The sequence below is a fragment of the Microtus oregoni genome, unplaced genomic scaffold (assembly GCF_018167655.1).
Source record: "Microtus oregoni isolate MIOR12 unplaced genomic scaffold, Mior012 000001F_ref0000356, whole genome shotgun sequence".
Classification (NCBI taxonomy): domain Eukaryota; kingdom Metazoa; phylum Chordata; class Mammalia; order Rodentia; family Cricetidae; genus Microtus; species Microtus oregoni.
The window spans coordinates 48,714,449-48,726,472 of NW_024543060.1; the positions used below are offsets into that span (position 1 = coordinate 48,714,449).

At 47.1% G+C, this 12,024-nt stretch overlaps 1 protein-coding gene across 3 annotated transcripts in view; it reads right to left on the reverse strand.

Annotated features, from left to right (window-relative positions):
- Abcc4 (ATP binding cassette subfamily C member 4) overlaps positions 1-12,024 on the reverse strand; it is a 203,061-nt gene that overhangs the window by 113,727 nt on the left and 77,310 nt on the right. For 2 of the 3 annotated variants that reach the window (XM_041672857.1, XM_041672877.1), the window contains exons 14-15: positions 8,246-8,342; positions 3,519-3,728 (exon numbers count right to left, since the gene is read on the reverse strand). In XM_041672857.1, the coding sequence (XP_041528791.1) occupies positions 3,519-3,728; positions 8,246-8,342 (307 nt within the window). The remainder of the gene's footprint in view (positions 1-3,518; positions 3,729-8,245; positions 8,343-12,024) is intronic. The other variant, XM_041672868.1, reaches the window with a different exon arrangement.

Genomic DNA, 12,024 nt, shown 5'->3' on the forward strand with positions numbered 1-12,024 from the left:
GGTAATCTACAGGAGCACACCGGCTTTGTGCACATGTGTGACACTCTTACACAGGTAATCTACAGGAGCACACCGGCTATGTGCACATATGACACTCTTACACAGGCAATCTACAGGAGCACACCGGCTATGTGCACGTGACACTCTTACACAGGTAATCTACAGGAGCACACCGGCTATGTGCACACGTGACACTCTTACACAGGTAATCTACAGGAGCACACCGGCTAAGTTCACACATGACACTCTTACACAGGTAATCTACAGAAGCACACCGGCTATGTGCACGTGACACTCTTATACAGGCAATCTACAGGAGCACACCGGCTATGTGCACACATGACACTCTTACACAGATAATCTACAGGAGCACACCGGCTATGTGCACACGTGACACTCTTACACAGGCAATCTACAGGAGCACACCGGCTATGTGCACACGTGACACTCTTACACAGGCAATCTACAGGAGCACACCGGCTAAGTTCACACATGACACTCTTACACAGATAATCTACAGAAGCACACCGGCTATGTGCACATGTGTGACACTCTTACACAGGCAATCTACAGGAGCACACCGGCTATGTGCACATGTGTGACACTCTTACACAGGCAACCTACAGGAGCACACCGGCCATGTGCGCGTGACACTCTTACACAGGCAATCTACAGGAGCACACCAGCTATGTGCACTCGTGACACTCTTACACAGGCAATCTACAGAAGCACACCGGCTATGTGCACGTAACACTATTACACAGGTAATCTACAGGAGCACACCGGCTATGTAAACATGTGACACTCTTACACAGGCAATCTACAGGAGCACACCAGCTATGTGCACATGTGTGACACTCTTACACAGGCAATATACAGGAGCACACCGGCCCTGTACACATGTGACACTCTTACACAGGTAATCTACAGGAGCACACCGGCTATGTAAACATGTGACACTCTTACACAGGCAATATACAGGAGCACACTGGCTATATGCACGTGACACTCTTACACAGGTAATCTACAGGAGCACACCAGCTATGTGCACGTGACACTCTTACACAGGTAATCTACAGGAGCACACCGGTTATGTGCACACGTGACACTATTACACAGGCAATCTACAGGAGCACACCGGCTATGTGCACATGTGTGACACTCTTACACAAGCAATCTACAGGAGCACACCAGCTATGTGCACATGTGTGACACTCTTACACAGGCAATCTACAGGAGCACACCGGCTATGTGCACACGTGACACTCTTACACAGGCAGTACAGGAGCACACCGGATATGTGCACATGTGACACTCTTACACAGGCAATCTACAGAAGCACACCGGCTATGTGCACGTGACACTCTTACACAGGTAATCTACAGAAGCACACCGGCTATGTGCACATGTGTGACACTCTTACACAGGTAATCTACAGGAGCACACCAGCTATGTGCACATGTGACACTCGTACACAGGTAATCTACAGGAGCACACCGGCTATGTGCACGTGACACTCTTTACACAGGAAATCTACAGGAGCACACCGGCTATGTGCACATGTGTGACACTTACATAGGCAATCTACAGAAGCACACCGGCTATGTGCACACGTGACACTCTTACACAGGTAATCTACAGAAGCACACCGGCTATGTGCACACGTGACACTCTTACACAGGCAATATACAGGAGCACACTGGCTATATGCACGTGACACTCTTACACAGGTAATCTACAGGAGCACACCGGCTATGTGTACGTGACACTCTTACACAGGTAATCTACAGGAGCACACCGGCTTTGTGCACATGTGTGACACTCTTACACAGGTAATCTACAGGAGCACACCGGCTATGTGCACATATGACACTCTTACACAGGCAATCTACAGGAGCACACCGGCTATGTGCACGTGACACTCTTACACAGGTAATCTACAGGAGCACACCGGCTATGTGCACACGTGACACTCTTACACAGGTAATCTACAGGAGCACACCGGCTAAGTTCACACATGACACTCTTACACAGGTAATCTACAGAAGCACACCGGCTATGTGCACGTGACACTCTTATACAGGCAATCTACAGGAGCACACCGGCTATGTGCACACATGACACTCTTACACAGATAATCTACAGGAGCACACCGGCTATGTGCACATGTGACACTCTTACACAGGCAATCTACAGGAGCACACCGGCTATGTGCACACGTGACACTCTTACACAGGCAATCTACAGGAGCACACCGGCTAAGTTCACACATGACACTCTTACACAGATAATCTACAGAAGCACACCGGCTATGTGCACATGTGTGACACTCTTACACAGGCAATCTACAGGAGCACACCGGCTATGTGCACATGTGTGACACTCTTACACAGGCAACCTACAGGAGCACACCGGCCATGTGCGCGTGACACTCTTACACAGGCAATCTACAGGAGCACACCAGCTATGTGCACTCGTGACACTCTTACACAGGCAATCTACAGAAGCACACCGGCTATGTGCACGTAACACTATTACACAGGTAATCTACAGGAGCACACCGGCTATGTAAACATGTGACACTCTAACACGGGCAATCTACAGAAGCACACCGGCTATGTGCACGTGACACTCTTACACAGGCAATCTACAGGATCACACCGGCTATGTGCACACGTGACACTCTTACACAGGCAATCTACAGAAGCACACTGGCTATGTGCACGTGACACTCTTACACAGGTAATCTACAGGAGCACACCGGCTATGTGCACACGTGACACTCTTACACAGGAAATCTACAGAAGCACACCGGCTACGTAAACATATGACACTCTTTACACAGGCAATCTACAGAAGCACACCGGCTATGTGCACATGTGACACTCTTACACAGGCAATCTACAGGAGCACACCGGCTATGTGCACGTGACACTCTTAAACAAGCAATCTACAGGAGCACACCGGCTATGTGCACGTGACATTCCTACATAACTCCCAGAGGTCTTAGACCCAATCCCACCCATGCCATCTCCAAGGATGACTATCTGTCTAAAGGAGCAGTGGTGTAGATTGATTGAAAGGCTTTCAATATGGGACATAGCCACCCGGGCCTATGCTGGCTATGAGGAATAAGATGTGGTCCTCGGGCTAGACTAAGGGAGAAATAAAAGGAACTGACCTAAAAGGGTCACGTGCTAAGGCTACCAGATCTGTGTCCCTCTTGACTAACAAAAGCGTCTGAAATAGAGCGGGCCACTTATGTCACCCACCTACACCTATTAGAGTCTAAGGCGGCAGTCTCAACCTGTGGGTCTCGACCCTTTTGGGGAATCGAATGACCATTTCACAGGGCTCGCCTAAGTCCATCAGAAAACACAGATATTTACATTACAATCATGTACAAACATTACAGTTATGAAGTAGTAACAAAAGTAATTTTGTGGTTGGGGGTCACCACACCACGAGCCACAAGGTCCGTAAGAGAAAAAGGAACATATAACCAAAGACGGACTCACATCTTGGCCCTCCGGAGCCCCATCTTTCAGGGAGGGTCTGGACGATTGCTGGGACCAAATGGAGGACTCGGAGAAGGTCCGCTTCCTGAGGGTGGGGGTTCCTGAAGCTGGGGAGTGCTCTCCTTCCTCATTCTCCTTCTTTAAAAGGGAGCCGAAATCTACGCCGGACTTGAGAAACTCGGTGTATGTCCCCTTCTGCACCATTTGTCCCTGAAACAAAAGGAATTTCAGAGGCGGGCACTTACACTTCATGGCACTAATCTCACCAAACCACAGCCTACGGGCCTTGAGCTACAGCTGCTCTTGGGTCTGGAATCCTGGTCAACAAGAAGGGAGTGGCTTGGTTTGCCTCCTAAGTGAGAATCCTGCTTCCTGCCAAATTCTAGGTGCCTGACCCAATGTGTCATTGTGCCTTATGACCCAAATACCATGGGCACTGAAGGAAGCAAAACCATAGATGATGGGAGAGTCCACAGGGTCTTTTGTGAGAACACAGAGATGACTCACGCAGGGAAATTTGATTGACAGGGAGGTGCACGAGCAGCTCCACCTAGGTAGGACATACTCACCCAGCCTCAGCTGGCCACCTTTCCCCCCTGGGGAAAAACTTAGACCAATATCATGGTCTCAGAGTAAACCATGCCCCCAAATTCAAGACCGTCACTGGGAATTCAACATTCCACAGCACATCTACTTGGGGGTTCTCTTCCTGACCACAGTTATAGGAAATAATGTGCAAATATCTTCATGATGTCCTACCCCATGAGGTGAACCCCAAATGATTTATTAATACTTAGAAAAAATCCTGGCGTACTGAGTCAAAGGGAAGTAGCTCTGAGGAGAAGATGGCTCAGGTTAGAGGAAAATGGCCCTGGACCCCACCCAACCCCTGTCCTTCTCCTACCCCAACCCCAATCAAGGTGGTCCACTGATGAAAATCCCAGTGCCTTTGGGCTTTTACAAGCCTGGTAACTTAAGGATTGGAAAGGTATTCCTGGAACGCAGTGTCTTATTGCACTTAGGGGGTAAGATTTGTTCCACACATTTTAATGCAATCACACCCTTCCTGTCAGTAAAATACAAACAGAAACTACTGCTGACAAGAGGGGACAGCTCCTAAGACAAGCTGTAAGAATCCAGGGAGCAGCCTGAAGGGGAAGCCATCCTCTCCGCTCTTAGAGAAGGTCAGACAAATAATCAGAGTGGTTCTCAGTTTCTCTACCTGCTAGCAGGTGAATGAATTGTTGTCTACTAAAAATAAAACTCACAGTACGCAAGAGGCAGGATCGCCAATGCAACGGCCGGCCATGTGGGGACAGGTGACAAAACCCTTCTACACCTAGTGACTCTGCAGGCAGAATATTCAGCTCTGTGCACATGAAATTAATTGTTTTCCAGCTTGAGGAATCTGGGCGCCCATTCCCAGGGGGCCCAGGAGACAGCTGACACTCTTAGTTGTTGCTAAGGGGATAGTCACCCTGCCTTATATAATCGTTGTGGTGAGAATTTGCTTCCCGGAACTCTGACTGACAGCTCCCTCGCCTCTCTTTGGCAGCCACAGTTAAGTACCAAGGAGGCACTAAAGGACTCTACTATCATCACATAGCCGGTTTCCATAGCAACTTGTAATCTGCGTCTCTGAGAATAACTGCATGCAAATATTGCGAACTCTGGCTAACATTCACTGGTCAGTTCCATCTCTGGCCAAGAGTGATGTGGGAGGTCCTTCTGTATATGTGTTGCTTTGATTGGTTATTGAATAAAGCTACTTTGGCTTATGGTAGGGCAGAATATAGCCAGGCTGGAAGAGATATAGAGAGAGGGTAGGCGGAGTCAGAGAGATGCCATGTAGCTCTTGAAAGTGATAGACATCAGAACTTTATTGGTAGGTCACTGCCTCATGGTGATACGTAAATTATTAGATATGGATTAAGATGTAAGAGCTTCCTGGGAATATGCCTGAGTCATCACTGGCCAAATAGTGTTGTAATTAATAAAATTTCTGTGTGATTATTCAGGTCTGGACAGCTGGAAATCGAACGAGTAGTCTCCTATGATACAAGAGATTACAGAAGAATCTTATGGTTTGGATGTGGCTTAATTATTTGTGTTCCCACTGTGTGATGAAAGGCTTGGTCCTTGGGGTGGCACTACCGGGAGTTTCTGGAACCTTTGGGAGGCGGGGTCTGGTAGAAAGCCCTCAATCCAGAATGGACTGGGAAGCCTCAGTCTCTCTGGAGTTGACGCTCAGTGTGTGAGCGCCTCCTGGTGCCTTTCTGCTAGAGTTGCATCTGGAAGGGCCTTTCAAAAGGGAGCCCTGAAGGCGCTGCGTCCTTGACCCTCTCTTCTCATAAAGTGACCTCAAAGCTCTCCCCGTAGAGCTCAGGGAACCTGCAGGAGAGGAAATGGAAGGAATGGAAGAACCAGAGGGGATGGAGGACGCAGGAGAGCAAGCTCTGAACCAACTAAGCGGGGCTCAGGTGAGTTCAGAGACTGAAGCAGCAAGCATGGGGCCTGCATGGGTCTGCACCAGGTCCTTGTGTATGTATTACAGCTTCCATTCTCCTGAGTGTGAGAACAAGTGGGGCTCTGATTCTTGTGCCTGCTCCTGAGCTCGTGTCCTTCTCTGGATGCCTTGTCCAGCCTGGATGCCATGGCTTTTGCTTTACTATATTTCATTCTGTTATGTTTTGCTGGTGTCTCCTAGAGGGCTGTTCTGTTCTAAGGAGAGACAGAAAGGGAATGGGTCCAGATGGGAGAGGGGAGGTGGGGAGGAACTGGGAGGGGCAAGTGGAGGCAAAACTGTAAAAAGGATATATTGTACAAGAAAAAAAAATCCATTTTCAATAAAAGGGGGAAATCACATGGCCTGTCTTAGGTCTTCCACTGTGGCTAACTCAACGCTGAATAAAACTGATGAAGTAATGAACACATCAAGGAGGTTGTTTTCTGTCCATGATAAAGAGTTTGTCTCAGACCTCCCCACTGCAAAAGATAAGCACCATGTCACCAATGCAAACATGCAGGGTACGGGCGTGGGGGGGACACCTCAGGAAAACACCAGGAACCCTGAAAATCCCTTGCTAATTTTAATCTCAACAAGATGGTGTTTTGTCATAGGCTAAGTTGTACCTCAAGACACTCCAGTTCCAAATTCCGGTAATGAATTAAAAAGCAGGACCTTTGCAGATGCCATCAAGTTAAAGTGAGGTCACACTAAAGCAGGGTAGAGTCATGAGAAGACAGACAGACAGACGCTGGCCGGCTGTACTGACTGCCAAGGACGGCCAAGGGCTGCCGGAAGGAGACCAGAGGGTGAAAAGGAGCAAGGAAGAGATTGCCCCAGAGCTTTGGGGCCAGCTCAGTCCCACCAGGGCACAGCAGAGCAGCGAGACAGCACTTCCCAGCATCACTCTCTTTACTCTGTCCTAGCAGCCCTCGCACACCGACCTGCTGACTGAAGCGCACTTCTCTGCCTGCTGAACTAGACGACTGACTTCTAATTGCTTCTGCCATAGCCCCCGATTATCCTGGTGGCAGCAGCATTGGGGGTGGGGAACAAAATCACAGATGAGACCCTCCAATGAATCAAATAGTGGCCATCTCATCCAAGGCCAGTGTGTTGGGTTCTGATCCCATCTCCCTCCAGGCCCCTACATCATTCAGCACAGTCATATAGCCATGCTGTTCCTCCAAACATCAAGCCTCAGGTATCCCTCTTCCAGGTAAAAGCACGGTCACCATCTTCCTGTCATTGTCCCACAAGCCCCATCACACATACTCTGACCAGAAGGGAGGCCACAGAGTGGAGAGGTTTCACTTTGCATATTACTGTGGATAGGAAGCCTCATTCCAAAGGACTTGGGTAGAAGTACCATCAAGTGGTCATCATGACTAGGCAGCTCTGAGCAGAGGATGCTCAGCCATTCACTATTTTTGTGAATAAAAGATACTCTTTAGGCAAAAAGATAGATGGAAGGATGACTTAATATCAAAATTATCCAAATTATCTTCAGTACCCGTAGGTCATGTAGAAAATGAAACAAAAATGTCTACGGAAATAGCACCATCATTTTCGTCATTGATCTCACTAGAGCATCTTACAAATTTGAGGGAGCAATTTTATCATCTGGAAGAGGACCATGGCTTAGGATGGAGGTGACATTTCTGCTTTCTGACGGGCTTTCTGTTGTTATCACTTGCTTGCTTGTTTGTTTGTGGGTCTCATGGGTCCCCATCTTGCCCTGAACTTGAGCTTCTGATTCTCCTGCCTCTGCCTCAAGGGCTGGGACTATGGGCCAGCACACCCACTCCACGGAGAGCTGGGAATGGCTTCTTGCATGTCAGGCATACTCTCTACCAATGGAGTCACATCGCCAGCCCTCAGAGTGATATTTCTAAAAGTCCTTCCGATATCCTCAAGGATGCGAATCTCAACCCTAGGAAACGAATGTAAAACTGGGGGAGGGAAGGCAGCTTCTCAAGTCCATGGAGAGCAGCCTGATGGGAACCCCGCATCCCGCTTTCAATCTGAGGTTCTATCTGGTTCTGTGGACAACGACGTTGCTCACACTCTCAACTTGCCTTTGAGACACCCATCACCTTGCTCTTGAGAGTTCTTCACTTACTTCTCAAGTGCTCTGCTTTCTCTGAACCCTGCTGCGTAAAATCTGTATTAAAATCTCTTAGCAAACGCCAACCCTGCTTTTAAAGAGGAAATGACTTACATCTTTCAATATCAGGATGTGGCTGGCAGCTTTTAGGTACTGCAGCTGATGAGTCACTAAAATGGTGACCTTCTCGTGCAGGGTCTGACAGATGCACCTAGAGACGTAAACACCCCCAGAGGAGAAAACACATTAGCAGGGGCTCTCCAAACCGCAAAACCAAGAGTTGAAGCCATAACGACATAAAGGCAACATAGCAACGACACATGCTTTAAAGGAGGTATAAATACAATTTAAACACAAGCTAAAGAGGAGGATTAGCAGTTAAGGCTGAGCACTGCTCTTGCAGAGGAACCAAGTCTGGTTCTCAGCACCCTGCTGGGCAGCTCACAACAGCCTTAACTCCAACTCCAGAAGATTGAGGTCCTTTTCAGGACTCTGAGGACACCTACATACCCACACAGAGATACCCAGACATAACCGAAAAGTAAATAAAAATGAATCTTAAAACTTAAATACAAATATAAATTAATAATAGTGACTAAGTATTCAAATCCACTAGCAGCACCTGAACCTACCTATGACACTTTGAAAAGTAGCCAGAAGAAGAGGCTGTGGCTGCTAATTTTTCTTCTAAAACTTAGTTTAACAATTGTGAGCCGGGCGGTGGTGGCGCACGCCTTTAATCCCAGCACTCGGGAGGCAGAGGCAGACGGATCTCTGTGAATTCGAGGCCAGCCTGGACTACAAGAGGTAGTTACAGGACAGGCTCCAAAACCACAGAGAAACCCTGTCTTGAAAAAGCAAAAAAAAAAAAAAAAAAAAAAGAACAATTGCGTATATTTACATATTATATGACAAAAAAATAAATATTATGTATATTTATTTAATAAAAGCAGTTGAACAGTACTAATATTACAAAACATGAATAAAATTCTAATTACCTTATTGTGATATAGGAATCCTAAAGAAACACACATATCACATTAGAAGAAAGATGGGTACTTTTCTTAGATGTCTGCTCATGGGACTGCTTCTGATGTACACATTAATTAATATTATTAGGGGCTAAGGCTATCACTCAGATGGCGGAGAGCACACAGGGTGTGTACAAAGTCCTGGGCTTGAACTACTGGTGGTGCTTGCCCACAGTCCTTGTACTAAGGAGCTGGAGACGGTAGCCTAGTTCAAGAATATCCTCAACCATACAGCAAGCTTGTGTGGCCAGTCTGGGCCACATGAGACCATCTCAAAACTGCAACAAAACTCAAGAGGAAGAATGAAAACCAAGTAAATGAATAGCCTTAGAACCTCAGTTACCTCTACTAATGGACATTTGCAAACTCTTTTCCTAAATAACAATGGGTAGAAAAGTGAATGAGGAGGCCCCTGTAGCCTCCGTAACAATCCTACTCCCCATGCTAGGAGCAAATATTCTTCTCTCAGAATTAACATTTCCAACACTTAAAAGGAAAGAAGTCAATGACCTTTAAGGTTTAGACTGCTCCAAGTGCATCCAGATTCTCACTGCAGACCCAGGAGAACTCAGCCTTAGCATATGCATGGGGAAGGGGAAGCTGGCTAAGGGCCACCATACATGGAGCTCTGCCTACAGCCTGGATTCCCAAGTCTTCACACAGAGCAACCGGCAGGGCTGTAGGCCACAGGCTAGCGAGTGAGGTTGTCAGAGAGAGGCTGTCATGGAGAGACATGGAATCGAGACCTTCAAATTCGTGTGTGTGTGTGTGTGTGTGTGTGTGTGTGTGTGTGTGTGTTGCGATAGCAATGAAAAAGAAAGAAGCCATGATTTTAATAAGGATTTGGGAATTGGAGGGAAGAAAGGGAAGGGGGAAGTGACATAATTATATTTTAATTTTTTAAAAAAGTCAAAAATTACAAATAACAAAGAAACTAAAGGTACTTATCTGAGAAAGACAGAGACAGATACAGGGGAAGGTCCAGACCATAACCACAGAGGTACAAAAAAATGTCGGTTCCACCCTCCATCTTTCCCTAAGCCTTCGCCATCTGCTTCCACTAGGGGACCAAAAAGTCTTTATAAAAAAACTAAAGGTGCCTTTAGAACTGGGCTATTACCAGAACTAAGACACCCGCCCCATGCAGAAATCACACGCTTTCCATGAAGGATTAATTTTCCCCCCTCTGGCAGTCTTAATGTGGCTTATTTCTTACCGACATCTCTCGACCTGCCAAACCCTTCCTAGGTGCAGCGCCCGCGCTTCAGCTGAGCTGTTCCTTCACCAGAGCCAGTTGCCCCCATCCCTTTGTGTGACTGAGTCTAGGAGGTGCTAACATTCAGTCCTGGGTGCTACTACACCTACAAGGCCAGAGCCGGAGGTTTCAAATGCACCAACAACTTCCACCACAAACAAGAGAACTTAGAATATATGTTTTCCCTAAGTTAGGTGGCTTTTTTCCCCAAAATGTCCACAGAAATATTCATTAAATTTTTAAAAAGTAAAACTTTTTAAAGTCGGTTTGTGTATATTGTGTGTGTGTGTGCATGTGTGTGTGTGTGTGTGTGTGTGTGAATATATCTACACACATACACATAATCTTTGGCATATTTCCCAGATTGGTCAAAAAATACTAAACTCAATGAGTCCTCCTGCCTCCACCTTACTAAAACTATGCAGACACATGCCTCTGGGCCCTCCTGTGCCATACTGAGGTTGATGGGCTCATCATTGAATTCTGATCCCATACAAGAACCTCAGAGAGTAACCAAACCACTGTAGCCCCGCGTGCCAGAGCGGACATTTCAGGGACACAAACAGGAAAGGCAGAGTCAGTAAGTACTTGGATTCATTTAGTTGAAGGCTTTTGTCTTTCCACACATTCACACACTGGAAATTCGTCACCAGCGTGATGGTATGAAGAGATGGGGCTTTCTCACTGCCATCACGGAAAGGACTGGCGTTGTTCCTTATAAAGGAGAACCAGTGGATGAACGGTACCACTTCTGCCGACATGTGCCTAGGAATCACCAAGTCCTCAAGAGACATCGCATCTGCTACTGTCTCATCTCGGGCTTCCTGCCTCCACGAGATGAGAAATACATCTCTGTTGTTTACAGATTATAGGCTATGGGATTCTGTCACAGTAGCCTGCACAAAACTAAGAAATACATAAACTAAGACGAGGAGGTAGGCAGCAGCGTGGGAGATCTAATTAGGATAGCCCTGCACAGATCACGGGAGAGGCAGGCATCTGCAGTGTTGAGACTTTCTAAAATGCAGAATCCACAGCTACATGAGGCTGGCATCAGTCGGGAGACCCCAGCCTTCTGTTTCCCATGTTTGTAACATATATAGTTGTAAAACCCGCAAATCTTAATAACCTTGGATGTATATCCGTGATTGAAATAAAACTGCTAATGGCGAACAGAAGAGTGCCTCGTTCCCATTTAATACAAAGCACTCCACGTTTCTCAGCTCCGACGCGGCCGCCATCTTTCACAGCGTATTGTTCAATCCAATTTTCTAACTCGTTGAGAGCATTCTCCAGCTGCTGCTGAGTGATTTCCTAAATTGCATTCGTGCTTCCTGCTCCAAGTTCCCCCAAAGAATGTGGTTCTGATTAGCAAGCAACGATTCTAACAAGCTTGCTTCTATCGAGGGTCTATCCAAAGCCATTAAACATTAAAGGTGCAAGCAGACTTTATAAACACCCATGCTCAAAGGGACGCTTGGGGGGGGGGGCACCTCTGTGATCTGCATACCGATACCAAGCAATTAAAACGCCTCCCTCTCTCCTCCCGAGAGCTTCCACTATAGCTTTCCACCGAGAATCATCTCCAGTGCTGGGGAACTTGAGTG